Below are 20,221 nucleotides of genomic sequence, written 5' to 3' on the forward strand. Positions count from 1 at the left end.
CATACAGATGCTTACTTGAAACCGGATTCCCACCACCATCCATCCCAGAAGAACTCCCTCATCAAGACTCTATACCATAGAGCCCAATGCATTTCCGACCAGGAACACATTACCAGTGAACTCAAGCACGTACACCAGGCTCTCAAGGCTAATGGCTACTCCGACTACACAATCCGCAAAGCCATCACTCCAGTCATGAAGAAGGATCCTCTTGTGGAGCCACTCAAAACCATCACCTTACCCTACATTGCAGGGGTCACTAAAAAGATCTCCAAAATCCTGAACAAACACAAGATCCAGGTCCGATTCAACACAGTACATAAAATCCGTGATTTAGTTCCATCTGTAAAAGATGCTGTTCCAGACGTACAGTACCCGGGCGTTTACAAACTAAAGTGCCTCTGTGGTAGTAGCTACATTGGAGAAACCAAAAGACATATCTCGGACCGCATCCGCGAACACAAAGCAGACTTGAAACACGGTAGGACGAACTCCTCTGCCGTGGCAGATCACTGTTATAATTCAGTGGGCTCACATGACATTGACTTCTCCAAGACGGAGGTTCTTTGCAAACCAACCGGCTACCATGAGAGATTCGTTCATGAGGCCATTCACATATACAAGCACAGAGACAATTTCAACCGAGAAGATGGATTCAGGCTTAGTAACCACTGGAAAGATGTTTTAAATCATTTCTGTTCTTAATTAATTGTATTTTTACGATGACCTTCAGACCGCAGCTCTTTCGCCAGCATTGCCTCTTAATACCTCTCACACCACGGTTAATGGTATAGTTTTACAATATGGAGCATACTAGGGCCTCGCAGCTGTCTCTCTCCCCCTCCTCTGTTCCGACCATGGACGAACTCGTCCGTCTGAACGGGGCCCGTAGCTATCCGTGGTGCTGAAATTTGAGGGTAAGAATCCACCCATTTTTTCGCCATATAGCATTGTGATATATAACGACTTATTGTTGGTAGCTTAGCTGATTGGAGAATATAGAGTTTATTGATAACATGAAGGTAATTTATATTTTAGTTTTTATTGGTTCACTATATAGTACTGTGAATAGCTCAGATGTGGTCATTTCTGTGACCAGTCACTAGCTAATCACTCAGTTGTTTCAATGCTGGATTCGCCTAGTTATTTCAATGCTAAATTCTCCTGTTTGATTTGTACTAAGGGCCTTGGTGAATGTGTATGCTCTGACTTTAACGTAGCTATTTCTGCAGCAGGTACAAGCTCTATTTCTGCAGCAGGTACAAGCTAATCACTCAGCTATCTCAATGCTAAATTCTATGCTAATTCCATTGTCAAGATGTGTATACCTTAACTTAGCTATTTCAATGCTAAATTCTATGCTAATCCCTTTAACAATGGGTGCCTCTGCGGGTGTGTATGCTTTAACTTTTAACATAGCTATTTCTGTGACCAGTCACAAGCTAATCATTCAGCCATTTCAATGCTAAATTATATGCTAATTCCTTTGTCAAGGCGCTTTGTTCCTCTCACACAGCTTAAAGGCCGTATCTGAACGTGGCTCTTTCACTCCAGCGCTGTCCTACCAGACAGTCTCGCCCCCTTCACCTGATGAAGGCCGCTTGTGTTGTGGCCGAAACGTCGTGAGAATATTATTGTTATTTTATTTTATCAATTTATTATTTTATTATCATTCTACGTGACTTTACCGAAAGAACCAAAGAAGACAGAATAACATGGTCATATTCAACTCTGGTGTGGTTTACCCATCTCCACTAAATAGAAATTCACGTTTCATTCCCATGTTACTCTCCAAGCCAGTGGGTTCCCACAACCTTCTTGGTCCATGAGCTGTCCCTATCAACCCCTTCAACCTGCGTTTGTAGACCACCATGCACCAATGAAATTTTACTAATTTAAAAACCCACTATAAATCGTAGCATCTGAAGCACTTCCGCAGATATCTCACGGCATTGCGGCGCAACACCACTGGCCCTTGGACAACAGCAGCCCGGGGACCACTGCTGTTCATAAGCCACGACAGCGTGAATACTGCACCCAAATGGGGAATTTGAGCATATAAATATTGTTTAACCTCACCCAGTGCCAGAGTACAGAAAATGTCCAAAATCTGGCAGGCTGCGACAGCAATGAGATGGGAAATACCCTGACTTGAAACGTATAAACTTGCAGAAGAGTGTACAGTTCAGTTCAATGCAGGGCATGATTACTAATCGCCATAATTTATCAGTTACAAAAGTATGCATATGAACATAGTTGAGAATGCTCTTGACAAGTGTCAAAAATACCAATTAAATGTATTTACTGTTCGACATATGAACCTCATGGCGGGACCCCGGGGTCCCGAATAAACAGAAGTGAAAATCGCAATTAATGCATTTATTTTTGGCAACTCCGTCCCACCGCGCACATACACGCGGCGACCCACCTGGCGCGGATCATTCTGTTGTCGTGTCGTCCAAGCGCAGCGAGGACGAATGCGCAGAAGAGCTGAACAAGCGAATGCACTCCATGCTCGAGTATGGGCAGTATCATTAGTCTTATCCAAAGCTGCTCAAACTGCTTACACGACTGAAGTCCTTTATTTGTCATAGCGGTATGCAGTTAAACTGCTCTCATCTTCATTATTATTTGTGACCTACCAATGTCTGCAGCCAGGATATATCGATAACAATCCTATTACCTGCAGATATTTAACAGATGAGATGCGTTGCACCGTTAATTCCTCCTGTTTGATAATACTTCTATTGTCCGTATGCCTCTGTGCAGATAGGTTTTTTTGCGGTTAATTCATAGTCCCCACATACCGCTCGTATCAATGCGGATAAGTGGAGCGGCGACCAACTGTAGAACATTGGTATAAACGCTTGTTACAATATGAACAGCGCATTGAAAACGCATACTATTTTATGTACTGTTTACAAAGTGTGTTTACAAATCCACAGAGAAACACGATTGACAGAGGGGTGTAAATAATTTGTTCGATAGTGTATTTAAAGAGGTACTGCAGGTAAGTAGTTTTCAGTTTTAAAGGCATAATATAACACTTGCTACCATCATTCAAACCCATTGGTATAATTTAAACTAAAGTTTTAATTTACATTATGTTTATGTAAGAGCTTATGGGATCACGGAGTCCTGCCATAAGGATCATATGTAGAATTTTGAATATGAAAAAAATTCTGTATTGAAAGAGCTTGCCGTTATAAATTTAGAAAATCCAAAACAGGCTTTAAATGAAAACAACACACGTTTACAACTGAGATTAACCTTTATTAACCGCAGATTGATCAGTATTCAGCAGCAGCCACTCCATGTGCCTGAAGAGAGCATCCATAGATAGCAGAGTGCGCAATGACTACAACATCTGTGCTGCTAGACTAAGGGTTCTGCAACTTACGAGTGGTGTTTCCTATCTTAGACACCACGCGTGCATCGTATACCGACAACTCTGGTTACGCTCGTTTATCCAACAAAGCCTCACCGAGTCTCAATACTATTTTTCAGGAGAGTCTTGCCACGTTTTTTCCATCGGGACAAAGTTGTTATGTGTAATCCCAATTGAGTAATTTGCATTTAAATTGTGTTTTTTCTTTGGGAGAAAACTAGAGATCCCAGAGGAAACCCATGCAGAACAGATGGAGAGCATACAAACCCCACACAGGAGCCCGATTCAGAAATCGAAACTAGGCACTGCGCCACCCTGCAGACTATTGTAACATACTCGAGGCTACCAGTTGGCCAGCGCAGTTGGTAACCAGTATGCAAGTCATTGCTTGAAACAGGTTTGCATCTTCATTGTATGGTACTCTTGTTTCAGCAGTCCGACACAATAAAACATTTTTTTTAACCAACTTCATTTAGGAGTCAGGTTTTATTTAGCATTTTGACGAAAACGTTCAATATTATTTACGTGCATATCTGAGAATGGGAGTAAAATCAAGACTTTAGTATTTAGAATATTGAGTCACTATGATAAGTCAAACATAATTCATATTAGAGGATATTAAGATGTAGGTTTGTACCTAATTGCTGAATTTGGTTAAGATAATTTATCTTTCAACAACAATGACTGCTGCATAAAACATTTGTAAGCATGACAATTTACTCGCTTGGCTGTATTAACAGAAATGTGGTCTGATCACGTGGCCTAATCAAAAATTCAAGTATAATTTGGAACAGCGTTTCTTTAAGGGACAATTCAACTTCAAGGAAATGGGCATGTCTTTAAATGTTATACATTAACTTTCAAGCAAGTGTTGATGAAATTGTGTAGTTTTGATTTTACTTCAACCAGATCAACTTGTCACCCACATCTGCATTGTATCCTGGTGAGTATTTCCGCCCAGGCAGCTGAAAAACAAAAGTGTCACCATTTATATAAAAATTTGTATTAATCACTCGAATCAAGCTTGCAAGTTCACATCCTGTTTTAGGGATTGATTTAGCCCACAATCCCTCGGGGTTCAATAAACCGAGTACACATTTGAGGGGAAGTCAATCGTGGTTGTCTGATGGACTCTCCCCAGGAATGTGAATTCCTTAAGCGGGGGATGATGCTAATTTGAGCAGGAAATTACTTGAAAATTGTTGTTACAGATTTATTCGCACTGTGAGGGTATTTCCTCTAGGTTAGTGTGTTCGCTGAGACCAGCTCTTCAGGGGCTCATGATGAATGGTGAACCAAGTCTTTAGGCATAAACTAAGTCTTTCTGCACTGTCACACATGATGCAATGTGGAATAACCGGAAAATAATGTATTTGGTAAAAAAAAATAACACCAATTTTGAGTATAAACTCGTGTTAATATGGAGGCCACCTCATCCCTGTCCCAGCATGGTCTGGTGTCACTATCCTTGTAGGCGCTTGGTCTCAAGATGCTTGAGACGGCTCAGGCAAGGAAGGTACATCAGTCTGATTAGTGATGTTTAACCTTGTTATTATGATGCTAATTTACAAATTTCTGTAATTCTAAGTTCCCTAAAATGTTAATATCCATTTTGTTATTCGATTCTTTGGTCTATGCATATGAATGACCAATATTTAAAAGTTCCTTCTAAAGTTAACCAAAGGAATAGTAAGTTGAACTCAAAACTAATAGATTTGATCTAATAAAAACTAACACATTTAGACAGTAATGAATGACACTTAGTGTAGGCAATAAAGGAGCAATTTACAGAAAAACACTTCCTAAATGATTTCATAGTCGCCGTAGCTAAGCGCCTTTTCTAATTGTCACTTGTAAAGGCATTGAAATAAATGGTGCGATACCAATTCAGTCACAGATGGGTAACGAAAAACAATAATTTTGTCATGATATAATAATAGGGTTTTTCCCCTTTTTTCTGGCAACAAAACTGGTCGAGCACCAATTGGGTCGAGGCTCAAAAGAAAGCCATCCCAATCAGTTTCATGGACAATGCATATATTATCATAGTATGTTTTTTTTTGCATTTTGACTGCAGGTATTGTGGTTAATGCAGACATGGATCCTTGTAAAAAGGTTTGTTTTGTTGCCATAAAAAAGGGGAAAAACCCTATTATTACATTTTGGTACTGGCAAAGGAGGTCTAATGATGATGATGATGAAATAATTTTGTCTTGAAGGGCAATTAAGACCAATGTACTCATACTGCAGTGAGAAATATAGAGCTATACACGAGTCAATGCGTTGGTGTGGTGAAGGTGAGTGGTGGTTGGTAGCTCACATTACGGTAGGAGTAATAGATTTCTTCAACTTCGTAAGGCCCGACGGTGGCTTCTGGGACGAACATTGATGTGACGGTCAGGTTGGCCACTTTCATCTTGTCAGACATGCTGGGGGTAGAGGGTGAAGAGTGGAGGTATGTGTAGGAGGGAGAGAATCAATGCACATTTAGAAAGTTTGGCCAATACAGGTGAATGGCCAATACCAGTTACATTTGTAGTGACTGTAAATGTCACTGTGTGGTGCCGGGCTTACGAAGCCACGGCAGATAATGTGTTGGCATGATGTGTAGCCTGCTTACTGGGCGTAGTACCACCAGGCTTAGCGGGGCTTGGGTGAGTGCTGGTCAGCACGGAGGCACCACGTACAGTGTGCGGTGCGGGCTCCCGGTGAGGGAGCGAGAGGGAGTGTCAGCCAGCCAGGGTTACGTTGGGGCACGATATGCTGGTTGACCTGCCGACACGTGACCGGATGATATTGGAGGGGGGCCACCGGTGGACGGGGGCCGCTGGGCGGTCACGTGGTATAAAAGAGCTCTCGTGAGCCTTTGGGAAAGAGCTCGAGAGATCTAGAAGGTGGGCGGGGCGAGGGGCGGAGCCAGCCCCAGCCCAGTGCGATATAACGGGGGCCCCATGAGGGGCTCGGGGCTCTTCGGGTTGCTGGTGAAGAAGATCCACGTCGGGTTAAAGAAGCCTCTACCCACGCGGTCTGGGACCCAGCTTGTGGTCCGGGCCGGGATAGAGAACCGTGTCTAGTTCTGCCGTGGCGTGGCTAGATGGGCATTCAACACCCAAGTGTAGGTTGTGTTATGTTATGTTGAGTTGGTGAAATAAAGTGTTGCTCCCAAGACAACGTCTGCGACTCAGTTGGACTCACTACACATTGTATATTTTAAATTAGCTATAGCACCTGAAGGAAAGATATTCAGAACAGTGGGGAGAACATACAAACTCCACAAAGAAAGGCACCAGTCGGAGATTGAACCCAGGCTCTTCTGGCTGTGAGCCACACGTGTTACCATTGTGCCACACTGCCGCCCGATCACAAGCAGCATTCAGCAAGAGACCACTTACAAGTCACGAATGTGGTACAAGGTCACGTTATCCTGCAGCTTCCATGGATCCTTTTCCCAATTCAAGCTGATGATGTCGTCGTACACCTGTAATGCACGTTCACGCAGACGCACACACGTGTATGCGCTACAAGAGCACTCTCTGTTGCCAATGCTTTATCTACTTTTCTGCGACGGTCCACGATTCCAGGTACTAGGTGGCGATGCTGCATGTGGCCAGTAATCTGTGGAAGTGAGAGTTGAATGCATCACATGCACATTTGTGAAACTTCCTTTGCACATGGCTTTCCAGGATATGGCAGTACAGCAAGTGTATTAATTTCCATCTCTATTCCATCTGTATGGGGATCGAGTGTCACCACCCTCGCATGCATGAGTTTTCTCCGGGTACTTTGATATACTCCCACACGTGTAAACAGTGCGCTTTAAAGATTCTACAGCATGTTTAGAAGTAATTTACAAGCATGACGCTATATTTAAATACAATGCATTATCGTATCATAATAATAATTATCGTTATCTAATTCAAAAGATCTCTGAGCTCACAACTTATAATTCTGCCTTTCTATACCTAAAAATGAAGAAACACAACGTTCAAAGAAGCAGGAAGTCCTGGAGGTTTGGTGCAACTGGTTTAGTCAGATTATAAACAGGAAGAACCACAACAGAAACTCATTTAGAAAATCAGCGAGTAGTTAATCAGATGAAACCTAGTAAAGCATTCTCTCAGATGACCTTTTGATCTTGATCCTATGTGGTAATTATTCAAGTTCAAAACTTCCATTAATTTTTTTGTAAACGAGTCCACAAACAAGAACTGTATGTTTTAAGTGTGAATTGTCAAAGCTACCCGCTCAGTATCTTCTGCAATTTTCCAGTTGTACTCCAAGACCTCTGACACTTTTCTGCAAAGACAGACACACATGCTAGTTGACATCCTAACGCACAGAGGACAGACAAGTTTCACTGTATACCGTATATAACTGTAATGTCTTCAAGCGCAATTCTACTTGCAACATTACTATAGTCTGTCATATGTCCGACTGTCAGTGGTGTGAACATGCACACATTTAATAATAGGGTTTTTCCCCTTTTTTCTGGCAACAAAACTGAAACCTTTTTACAAGGATTCATGTCTGCATTAACCACAATACCTGCAGTAAAAATGCAAATAAAAAACATACTATGATAATGCATATATCATGATAATGCATATGCGAGTTCCTGCCGCCACACCTGGTGGTATATATCGACATGCCTGTAGAGGAGGTGCAGGCCCGTCTCAAGCAGAAGGCATATATTATCATAGTATGTTTTTTGTTTGCATTTTGACTGCAGGTATTGTGGTTAATGCAGACATGAATCCTTGTAAAAAGGTTTCAGTTTTGTTGCCAGAAAAAAGGGGAAAACCCCTATTATTACATTTTGGTACTGGCAAAGGAGGTCTAATGATGCACACATTTCTCAAGGAAGCTTGTGCATGTGGTGCAATAAAATACTTATATTACCTGGCTTCTGGCAGGAACTTCTGCTTGTAGCAGGCATCAATGTCGGTCAAGTAGGCAGGGGAGATGTTCTGCTCCACTGGCTGTAAGCAAATGCCAGAACCGCACGTACATTATGCCTTTCCACAACAAAACCCCACCACATTTTGATGGAACATTAAACGTCCCAAATACTAGCTTCAAGGGATTTATTTAAGCGATCTAACAAGTATATAATGTATAAACATAATTATGTTGGCGTTTCAACCAAAAGTGCCACGTCTCCCGAAAGAGCAAACATTTTGCGCGAGATTATGCACTGCTGCCAAAGCAGCATCAACAGAAACTTTGTATAAAATGTATTACAAATCTAGCCATAGACCTGTATTTTTAGTCACGGCTCAGTTCAGCCTTGGCTCTGGCTAAGATGAACCAGCTCAAATCCACGCTCAACTTGAGACGGCTCTGAGCTTGGGCCCAGCCACGTTCAGGATTTCCATGACCTGAGCCCGAGCCAAGCTACGGCTGAGCCACTCGTACGACTGTGAAGGCAGCTGAGCCATGTCAGAGGCCAGGTCAGAGCCGACCCATGACTAAGACCACGGGACGTATTGTCTGGGACAGATGTAACGGTGTGCTGTCACCTTTGCCTTCTGCTTGAGACGGGCCTGCACCTCCTCTACAGGCATGTCGATATACACCACCAGGTGTGGCGGCAGGAACTCGCATATGCTGATCGCCTTCAGCTCGTTGTAGTAATCCACACCTGTAAATGACCGAACATCATATCTGCACCTTTGCCTTTAATACATTTGAAACCACAGAGTGAAAAAACACTCAAAATAAAGAAGGGACACCCCTTCGTCCTATCGTCTCCACCATTGACTCACCCACCTACAAACTGGCCCGATTTCTGTCTACAACCATTCAGTGGTAAGACCACCTCAGCTGTACTCAACTCAGCTCACTTGGTATCGTTAATTAAGGACATCTCACTATCTCCAGGTGATTTGCTCATCAGTTTCGATGTCGTATCTTTGTTTACCAAAGTTCCTATGATTGATACCACTGCAAATTATTGAAGATTTGGTCCAACAAGGACTGCATGCTAATGTACCGACCCTGATGAGACACTGCCTCACCAATACTTACTTCACCTGGAATGGAACATTCTACAAACAAGTTGAAGGTACCACAATGGGTTCTCCCTTATCTCCAGTTGTAGCCAATGTTTTCATTGAAAATTCTGAGACAGATGCCATCCAGGCATCCACTCTACGTCCGTCTTTGTGGAAGAGATACGTAGATGACACGTTCGTCATTTGGCCACATGGCCGACCAGCTCTGAACCAATTCCTCAACCACATCAATTCCATGCACCCAGCCATCAAATTCACCATGGAGGTGGAAAAGGATGGCAAGTTACCATTCTTGGATGTTTTAATCGAAAAGAGACCAGATGGCTCAATGGGACACTGTCTACAGGCAAGCCAGCCATACGGATGCCTACTTAAAACCTGGCTCCCACCACCATCCATCCCAGAAGAATTCCCTCATCAAAACTCTACAGCATAGAGCTCGATGTATTTCTGACTGTCATCACCTAGCCAGTGAACTGGAACACGTACACCAAGCTCTCAAGATGAATGGATATTCAGACCACACAATCCGTAAAGCTATCACCCCAAACATGGGGAAAGAACCATCTGAGGACCCAATCAAAACCATCACCTTGCCATACATAGCAGGGGTCACTAATTTTTTTCCCAAAATCATGAGCAACCACAAAATCCAGGTTCGATTTAACACAGTACATAAAATTCGTGATCTGATCCCATCTGTGAAGGATGTCATCCCTGATATGCAATACCCCGGCGTCTACAAACTAAGTTGTGTCTGCGGCAGTAGTTATATTGGGGAAACTAAGCGACATGTCTTAAACCGTGTTCGTTAACATAAGGCAGATCTGAAACACGGGAGGACCAATATCTTGGCCGTGGCTGATCATTGTATTCATGTGGTGGGCTCAGACGAAATTGATTTCTCTAAGACCAAGGTACTTTGCAAGCCTACTGGCTATCAAAAGAGTCGTTCATGAAGCCATCCATATATATGTAGTGTCTTGTAAAATCACTCAGTCAGACACGTTGTCACAAGTCACCTGCTTACACTTTATTACCGTATTCTTGCACCAGTTGTAGGCACTCCTGTCTATACGGTCAATTTGTTAACCAACTTCTCCTATCTACTTTACACCTCGCTGACCTGCCTGTGGCAGCTCTTCCTCTCAGCAGCTCCACACTCACAGCTCCGCACACAGACAGCAGCTCACACAGGGCTTGCACGCAGCTGTGCTCACATAGAGCTTGCACACAGCTGCGCTCACACAGAGCTTGCACACAGCAGCGTTCATACAGAGGCTTGCACCCAGCTTCGCTCACACAAAGGCTTCGCTCACAAAGAGGCTTCACTCACAAAGAGGCTTCACTCACACAAGAGGCTGCGCTCACACAGAGCTTGCACACAGTTGCTCTCCCTCTGTGCCGCTGCCCTCGCCTACGTTCCTTCAGATCCACTCACTCGTCCGATCCGAGCGGGGGGATCAACCATCACCCGACTGGCGACTTGTGAGGGTTGAGGTCCGTCCCTGGTTTGAGCGGCAGCGGCGAGATGTCTTCACCTTGGTCCCAGCAATCCGAAATACCACTCGGCTCTCCCGCACCTCCTTATATTCTCCTCCCAATTATCCAGCTCCTCCCTTGTGTCTCTTTAGGGCCAGACAGGGTGGCGCCTGTCAGGCCATCAATCACCCATTATCACACGTCTCCCAGGTGACACCTCCGGTGCAAGTATACAACCCTGGGCCGACCCCGTCTGCACCCGATTCTCTCGTTAATGAGGTGGAGGTTTGCTCGTGCCACCTTACGTTGCACACGCGCACCTGACCGCCCTCGGTTGCCTTCGGCCGGCGGTGCGCACCGCGTATTTTACCACACTACATATAGACACAGACACAATTTCAACCGAGATGGGTACAAACTGAGCAATCATTGGAAGGATGTTATTAACCAGCTAAGTCATAACTGGCTGTGATGTTTCCATCCCACAGTGAGGGAAAAAAAGTATTTGATCCCCCACTGATTTTGTACGTTTGCCCACTGACAAAGAAATGATCAGTCTATAATTTTAATGGTAAGTTTATTTGAACAGTGAGAGACAGAATAACAACAAAAAAATCCAGAAAGACGCATGTCAAAAATGTTATAAATTGATTTGCATTTTAATGAGGGAAATAAGTATTTGACCCCTCTGCAAAACATGACTTAGTACTTGGTGGCAAAACCCTTGTTGGCAATCACAGAGGTCAGACGTTTCTTGTAGTTGGCCACCAGGTTTGCACACATCTCAGGAAGGATTTTGTCCCACTCCTTTTTGCATATCTTTTCCAAGTCATTAAGGTTTCGAGGCTGACGTTTGGCAACTCGAACCTTCAGCTCCCTCCACAGATTTTCTATGGGATTAAGGTCAGGAGACTGGCTAGTCCACTCCAGGACCTTAATGTGCTTCTTCTTGAGCCACTCCTTTGTTGCCTTGGCCGTGTGTTTTGGGTCATTGTCATGCTGGAATACCCATCCACGACCCATTTTCAATGCCCTGGCTGAGGGAAGGAGGTTCTCACCCAAGACTTGATGGGACATGGCCCAGTCCATCGTCCCTTTGATGCGGTGAAGTTGTCCTCTCCCCTTAGCAGAAAAACATCCCCAAAGCATAATGTTTCCACCTCCATGTTTGACGGTGGGGATGGTGTTCTTGGGGTCATAGGCAGCATTCCTCCAAACACAGCGAGTTGAGTTGATGCCAAAGAGCTCCATTTTGGTCTCATCTGACCACAACACTTTCACCCAGTTGTCCTCCGAATCATTCAGATGTTCATTGGCAAACTTCAGACCGGCATGTATATGTGCTTTCTTGAGCAGGGGGACCTTGCGGGAGCTGCAGGATTTCAGTCCTTCACGGCGTAGTGTGTCCTCCACTGGTGCTGTAGACACACCAGCTGTGGCCGCAATAACAGGGGCCACGGAGCCCGGGGTCGTCCGGTCCCGGGTCGCCGCCTCTGCGTCGTTGGAAGACGCAACAGGTGGGTTCCGCTTTTTCAAGAGCATCTCCTTGAAAAAGTCCACTTCTGACGCCATTTGGTGAGGCGTAAATGATGACTCGGAGGCAGATCTTCGTGTAGGGGCTTGCGCAAGTTGTTTTATTAAAGACCTCTCTTCGCACACGACTCCATGTACTGCACACTCACTGCCTACATTCCACACCCCAGGGGAAAGGTACTGGGGATTCCCTAGCACCCCCCGCAGGCTACTCTAGCCTGGTGCCAATTTCCCCCTACTCCGGGGTCCCATCGCTCCCCCAGGGGAAGGGTACTGGGGAGGTCCCTAGCACACCCACATGCTCCCCGAGCCTGGTGCTCATTTCTCCCTACCCTGGGTCCCAACTCCCAACTTCACACGTTCCTGACTCCCCACAACGACCCTGAACCCGTGACGGGTTCCGGCTTAAATCCCCCAGGGGGACATGACGTCACCGTCCTGCCCCCTGTGCATGACGTCACCATCCGGGACATCATCGTACCAGAGGGCGAGCGTGACATGACGTCACTAACTCCTACTCTACACAGGTAACAAGCTGAGATTAGGAGCACTCCCTTTAAGAGTGTGCTCCTAATCTCAGCTCGTTACCTGTATAAAAGACACCTGGGAGCCAGAAATCTTTCTGATTGAGAGGGGGTCAAATACTTATTTCCCTCATTAAAATGCAAATCAATTTATAACATTTTTGACATGTGTTTTTCTAGATTTTTTTTATTGTTATTCTGCCTCTCACATGATGTCACCGTCCCGCCCCCTGTGCATGACGTCACCATCCGGGACGTCATCGTACCAGAGGGCGAGCGTGACATGACGTCACTAACTCCTAATCTACATAACCCCCCCCCCCCCCCCCCCCGTGAAAAAAACATCAGCCGACCCGGCTGCAACCATTACGGAAGACAACTCCCCACATGGGACACCGGAACGTGTCCGACGAAGGCAGAGGACGAAGAAACGGCCCCACTGGCCGTCACCGTATCCGCACGCCCCGCGAGCGTGTGCGTGACGCCGGCCAGCTCTTCCGTGCCGCGTCGGCGTCAGAATCGGCGGTGTGCTGGCAGGTGTCCAGTCCGCCGGCCAACCCGCCAGATGAGGCACCGGTGGTGGAATTACTGGCGGGGCTTCTGCAGGCGCACACAAAGGCATGGCATTGCCCGCGCCATCACAACTCGTGCGGCCCGGCTCGGCGGACACAACAGACACCCGGCCCCTGAGTAGTGGAGATGAGGGGATTCCGGCCGGTGCGAGAGATGAGAAGAAAAAAATAACACAAATTCAGACGCGTTGGATGCACAACCAATGCCGTGATGAACCCAAATACAGTAGAACCTCGGAGATGGAATGCACCAGAACCCGTACAAATTGGTGTTGGAACAAATCGGTGTTGGAATGGCCGTCTGGAATGAATCAAGTTTGATCTCCGGGGTACCACTGTATGTTCACCTTCACCCACACAACCCGGGTGGCAGGGTTCCCCGACCCCCAGCCACCGTTCCATCCACTAGGCGGTGATAGAGCGAAGACGGAAGAACCGCCTAGCGCTCACTTACTACACAACATGCACCCTAACAACGGAGGGATACAGTCTCAACGCAACCGGACAACAACGCCCGAACACCACGAATCACCAGCCCTCTGTTGCAACGCGCCTCGGAGTGTCTCGATCTCCAGGCTGGCAGGGCGAGCCTACAGCTCCAGACGCACCACGGAGGGTCTCAACCTCCGGGCCGCCAGGTCAAGCCGTCAGCCGTGGCATGAAGGGACCACACTCTCCGAGCCATGTGAGTGCACAGCCCACTAGGCTATCCACACCACGGAGTGTTTCAACCTCCGGGCGGCCAGGTCAAGCCGTCAGCCATACCATGACGGGATCACACTCTCCGAGCCATGTGAGCGCCCGGCCCACTAGGCTATCCACACCACTGAGTGTTTCAATCTCCGGGTGGCCAGGTCAAGCCGTCAGCCGTAGCATGACGGGACCACACTCTCCGAGCCATGTGAGCACCCGGCCCACTAGGCTATCCACACCACTGAGTGTTTCAATCTCCGGGTGGCCAGGTCAAGCCGTCAGCCGTAGCATGATGGGACCACACTCTCCGAGCCATGTGAGCGCCCGAGCAACTAGGCTATCCACATCACTGAGTGTTTCAATCTCCGGGCGGCCAGGTCAAGCCGTCAGTCGTAGCATGACGGGACCACACTTTCCGAGCCCTGTGAGCGACCTGCCCACTAGGCTATCCACACCACGGAGTGTTTCAATCTCCGGGTGGCCAGGTCAAGCCGTCAGCCGTAGCATGATGGGACCACACTCTCCGAGCCCTGTGAGCGACCAGCCCACTAGGCTATCCACACCACGGAGTGTTTCAATCTCCGGGCGGCCAGGTCAAGCCGTCAGCCGTAGCATGATGGGACCACACTCTCCGAGCCCTGTGAGCGACCAGCCCACTAGGCTATCCACACCACGGAGTGTTTCAATCTCCGGGCAGCCAGGTCAAGCCGTCAGCCATAGCATGACGGGACCACAACTGACATGTTAGGCACACAACATCCCCTGGATCATCCGGGTCAGGATCTGCGCCCCAAGAAATTTGACAGCCAGCACCACAATTCTAACACTGGTAGCATGTCACCATCTCGATTTAAATGCTCCGTACAAATGAAAGCAGAGCCACAAACCAAGGCAATCATCCCCCGCACAATTGCAATCTCACACTCTCACTACACATACAATTTGAAATTTGCATTTCAAAATCCCCCTCAAAATATACCATGGGACTCAGGCATTCCAATTTGAGGAGCAGAAAAAAAATTAATACACAAAATGCCCAATAATCGCCGAATGGGGTAATACAGTATATGCAGTCTATGCAGTCTGCATACAGCCAACCATCTCGAGCAATGCTCCATACAGTCTATACACTATATATTCTTGGTTCTTTTGGTAAAGTCACGTTAAGGGGAAACAATAAAACAATAATATATATAAAAAAACAATATTGTTTTATATATATTATTATTTTATTGTTTCCCTTCAACGTGACTTTACCGAAAGAACCAAGAATATGAATCACTGCAGTCACGAAAGCTTTAAATCAAAAAGTCTATACACTGTTAACAAACACAGCACAGCTATACATTAACAATGATGAACAGTTTTCCACAGTCACACGTTGACAACACTCACAAGCGAAGCTCCATACTGTATACCCAAAACAATCGCGACTCCGCAACGGCAACCAACAGTGTCAACAAATCATTAAATCGGCAATCCACTGGATCTTAACGGAGCCCGAGACGCCCCACCTAGCCGAATTAATCATTAACTGGCTCCTTAAGATAACAATCCCCACCGTAATGAACCAATAATGTAACACGCGGACACCCGACACGAACGCCATGGACAGACGCAAGTTATTAAGAGCAATTGTACGCCCGCACCCCGGCGGGAAACCAATAATAAAAGTAACATGAACTCACAACCCGGCGCATGCAAGATGGATGAGGTGTCAACAGGGGCCGGTGTGTGTCACGTTACGCCTCGCCTGACAAGCTGTGATGAGCGGAGGAAAGCAGGGTGGAGCGCTGGGATGCCCCGAAGAATCTTGCACACCGACCACGGACTCCTCTTGCGACTGCAGACACCACCCGCGCTCGAGCAGAAGTCGGGGCGCCACCTGAACGTGTGGTACTCCACCACCACAGGTGTTGACGTCGGCGGGAATGGCATTTTGGCGGGAACCGCGCCCCCGCTCAAATGGCGGGAACGGCATTTTGGCGGGAACAGCGTCCCGGCCAGCCGCCGAAATGGCGGCCCCACCACGGCCCCCGCATGCCCTCCGGGCCTCCACCGCCAACCCTCCGCAGCGACGACGGCGTCCTCTCCTCGCGGCTCCTTCCCGCGCCACAACTGCTTCAGCAGCAGGCTGCGCACCACGTGGCACCTCCAAAAATGGCCGCTACCGACCGCTTCTCCGCCGCGATGGTCAAGATGGCGGCGGCCTGCCAGGTGGTCGCTGGAGGACCTGTAATAGAGGCCGTCTCCCCAGCGCGCCCGTTGTCCTCCACTGGTGCTGTAGACACACCAGCTGTGGCCGCAATAACAGGGGCCACGGAGCCCGGGGTCGTCCGGTCCCGGGTCGCCGCCTCTGCGTCGTTGGAAGACGCAACAGGTGGGTTCCGCTTTTTCAAGAGCATCTCCTTGAAAAAGTCCACTTCTGACGCCAGTTGTTGAAGCGTAAATGATGACTCGGAGGCAGGTCTTCGTGTAGGGGCTTGCGCAAGATGTTTTATTAAAGACCTCTCTTCGCACACGACTCCATGTACTGCACACTCACTGCCTACACTCCACACCCCAGGGGAAAGGTACTGGGGATTCCCTAGCACCCCCCGCAGGCTACTCTAGCCTGGTGCCAATTTCCCCCTATTCCGGGGTCCCATCGCTCCCCCAGGGGAAGGGTACTGGGGAGGTCCCTAGCACACCCACATGCTCCCCGAGCCTGGTGCTCATTTCTCCCTACCCTGGGTCCCAACTCCCAACTTCACACGTTCCTGACTCCCCACAACGACCCTGAACCCGTGACGGGTTCCGGCTTAAATCCCCCAGGGGGACATGACGTCACCGTCCTGCCCCCTGTGCATGACGTCACCATCCGGGACATCATCGTACCAGAGGGCGAGCGTGACATGACGTCACTAACTCCTACTCTACACAGGTAACAAGCTGAGATTAGGAGCACTCCCTTTAAGAGTGTGCTCCTAATCTCAGCTCGTTACCTGTATAAAAGACACCTGGGAGCCAGAAATCTTTCTGATTGAGAGGGGGTTAAATACTTATTTCCCTCATTAAAATGCAAATCAATTTATAACATTTTTGACATGCGTTTTTCTAGATTTTTTTTATTGTTATTCTGCCTCTCACTGTTCAAATAAACCTACCATTAAAATAAAAGACTGATCATTTCATTGTCAGTGGGCAAACATACAAAATCGGCAGGGGATCAAATACTTTTTTTCCTCACTGTACCTTCCGATGTTAGTAGTTATTTTCGACTCTCTGGTTTTACATTAACAGATTAAATGTCTCACTAACACAGTCACCGTTGCTCGTTTTCCTCGATGTGGCGGTGGCTCTGCGATCTTACATTGACATGCTAATCTCTCACAATACAATGGCCACCTCTGCAGTTTCGTCGTCGTGGAGGTAGCTCTCCGATCTTACATTTACATGCAAATTTCTCACTTTAACATCACTAGCCCTGCCCACTTCGCTTATGACCCTTGGGCTACACCCATTTCAAACCTTTAAAACATCCTGCCTCTGCAGCTTTCCCGATATTTTTTCTCCTGATGACGATTGCTTGTGTTGTGATTGAAACGTCGTAGTTTTTTGTTATTTTATATGAAACTATCTACGTGACTTCACTGAAAGACGCAAGAATATACATTCTCAAAATGTTATTGTACCCAGGCTAAGGTCAATGCAGGGTGGTCAGAATCTGTTGATTCAAGTCATTCGTACATTTGGCATTTGCACCATTCCTATTGGGCAAGGCTATCACGAAGACGCAATGTTTCGCAGACAGTCTGTTAACCAACTGCCTGTCAGTGTTATGGCCAGCAATCTGCAATACAACTCCCCGTACAAAAGATGACATGGGTGAACAGTAGTGTCACAAATCAATGAATTTGTGGATGAACTGACTTTTGACCACGTAGAATAATCCGTGGGCTACGCAACCCGAATCACTACATGAACTAAGTCTTTCTGCAGTGTCACACATGGAATAACCAGTAAATAATGTATTTGGTGAAAAATTATGAACACCAATTTTGAGTATAAACCCATGTTAATATGGAGGTCACCTCATCCCTGTACCAGTATGGCCTGGTGTCACTATCCCTATGGGAGCTGGGTCTCAATACTCTTGTGATGGCTCAGGAAAGGAAGGTACATCGGTCTCTTGTTAGTTATGTTTAACCTTGTCAATATGCTAATTTACCCAAGAAAGCCTCAGAGATTCTGAAGACTTTTCCATGAGGGTTCTGCCAAGTTTTTGTTTAGCAAGGGCGATGTTGCTATGTGGAATTCCAATACACTAATTTGCATATCAGCATTGTTATGTTTGGCCAATATCAGTCATTATTTCCCTTCTACGTGACTTTACCGAAAGAACCAAGAAGATTAATCCATGCAGTCACGAAAGCTTTAAATAAAAAAAATCAGTCACACTGTTTTTTTTGTTTTTGTTCACTATGGGAAGAAAGCAGAGAACCCGGAGGAAACCCATGCATAACAGGGGGAGAGAATATAAACTATTCACAGAAAGGCAGCCAAGTTGGGGATCAAACCCAGATGATTTATCTGTGAGGCACAAGTGTGATCACTGTGCCACCTTCTAGATAGGAGGCCAAATTATAAAAAAAATACAGATTTTTTTTTTACTGTAGAAATAGATGCTTTGGTTAATTTTCATACCGCTAACATAAAAACGTGGCCCAAGTTCTGTCAATGTCACATAAAACCTATTTTAATGGTGTGTAACTATACAGGTATCCCTCTATTTACAAATGGGATGCATTCTTTAGAAAAACATGCTTAAAATTAAATGTTGTAAATCGGAATGGGTTTTCCCAGTAATTTAATCCAAAAAAATTAGGGATATCCTAAATCACCTTTAACAATCCAAAAATAATAATAAAGAACATAAATATTAAAACGATTGAATAATCTTTTGATTTAAAGCTTTCGTGACTGTAGGGATTCATATTCTTGGTTCTTTCGGTAAAGTCACGTAGAAGGGAAACAATACAATAATAATAATATATATTGTGTTTATTAAAGCGGTACTACATTGCGAGAATCACAAAAAAGATCTCCAAAATCTTGAATAAACAAAAGATCCAGGTCCGATTCAACACGTTACATAAAATCCGTGATCTGGTTCCGTCTGTAAAAGATGTGATTCCGGACATACAGTACCCTGGCATCTACAAACTAAGTTGCCTCTGTGGTAATAGTTACATTGGAGAAACCAAAAAACATGGCTCAGACCGCATTTGTGAACACAAAGCAGACCTAAAACACGGTCCGACCAACACCTCGGCCGAGGCAGATCACTGTTATAATTCAGTAGGCTCACATGACATTGACTTCTCCAAGACAGAGGTTATTTCCAAGCCATCTGGCTACCATGAAAGATTCGTTCATGAGGCTATCCACATATACAAACACAGAGACAATTTCAACCGAGAAGATGGATTCTGGCTTAGCAATCATTGGAAGGATTTGATTGAATAATCATTAATTGCTCGCCTTTTCAGGGAACTCGCAAAAAGATCTGCTGCATGTCGGAATGACTGGCAAGGCGATGTGGAGACGTTACTGTTGCACTGCAGGGACACTGTGATGCTGTCGTGGATGAATGACGATGCAGCGTCCCGGGTGGCTTCTTGTTTGATGATCTCGTGGCGCGTGCCGTAGTGAAATTTCGTTCATGCAGAAATTCGATTTCGATAATCGAAAATTGTCCATCATCTGTCAATTGTGTTTAAGCAAAATTTCCTTAACCAAACGTTCATAAATCAAGGGATACCTGTACTAGATTCTGCACTCAATCAACATTGCAATGCATATGGAGTTTATTAGAGGGACATCCCAACACTTGTCATACTTTATGCAGCCAGTACCGCTATTGTGGATAATAACATTTATTGACTTCTGAATAACACCTGCAGTAGCTACCACTGATTTAAGTTGTAACCTATGGTCTGTTTTGGCTCTTGGCAAAAGCTGCCTCTGGGCAAT

The 20,221-nt window shown here is 46.0% G+C and overlaps 1 protein-coding gene across 1 annotated transcript in view; it reads right to left on the reverse strand.

Annotated features, from left to right (window-relative positions):
- Positions 1-3,252: 3,252 nt before the first annotated feature.
- NDUFA10 (NADH:ubiquinone oxidoreductase subunit A10) overlaps positions 3,253-20,221 on the reverse strand; it is a 29,929-nt gene continuing 12,960 nt past the window's right edge. Inside the window, exons 5-10 of the mRNA XM_032956789.2 lie at positions 8,908-9,029; positions 8,288-8,367; positions 7,630-7,684; positions 6,781-6,866; positions 5,709-5,817; positions 3,253-4,353 (exon numbers count right to left, since the gene is read on the reverse strand). Of these exons, the coding sequence (XP_032812680.1) occupies positions 4,285-4,353; positions 5,709-5,817; positions 6,781-6,866; positions 7,630-7,684; positions 8,288-8,367; positions 8,908-9,029 (521 nt within the window). The 3' untranslated portion in view covers positions 3,253-4,284. The remainder of the gene's footprint in view (positions 4,354-5,708; positions 5,818-6,780; positions 6,867-7,629; positions 7,685-8,287; positions 8,368-8,907; positions 9,030-20,221) is intronic.

The sequence above is a fragment of the Petromyzon marinus genome, chromosome 18, assembly GCF_048934315.1.
Source record: "Petromyzon marinus isolate PM22_M1 ecotype Great Lakes invasive population chromosome 18, UKy_Petmar_22M1.pri1.0, whole genome shotgun sequence".
In the NCBI taxonomy this organism is placed as follows: Eukaryota; Metazoa; Chordata; class Hyperoartia; order Petromyzontiformes; family Petromyzontidae; genus Petromyzon; species Petromyzon marinus.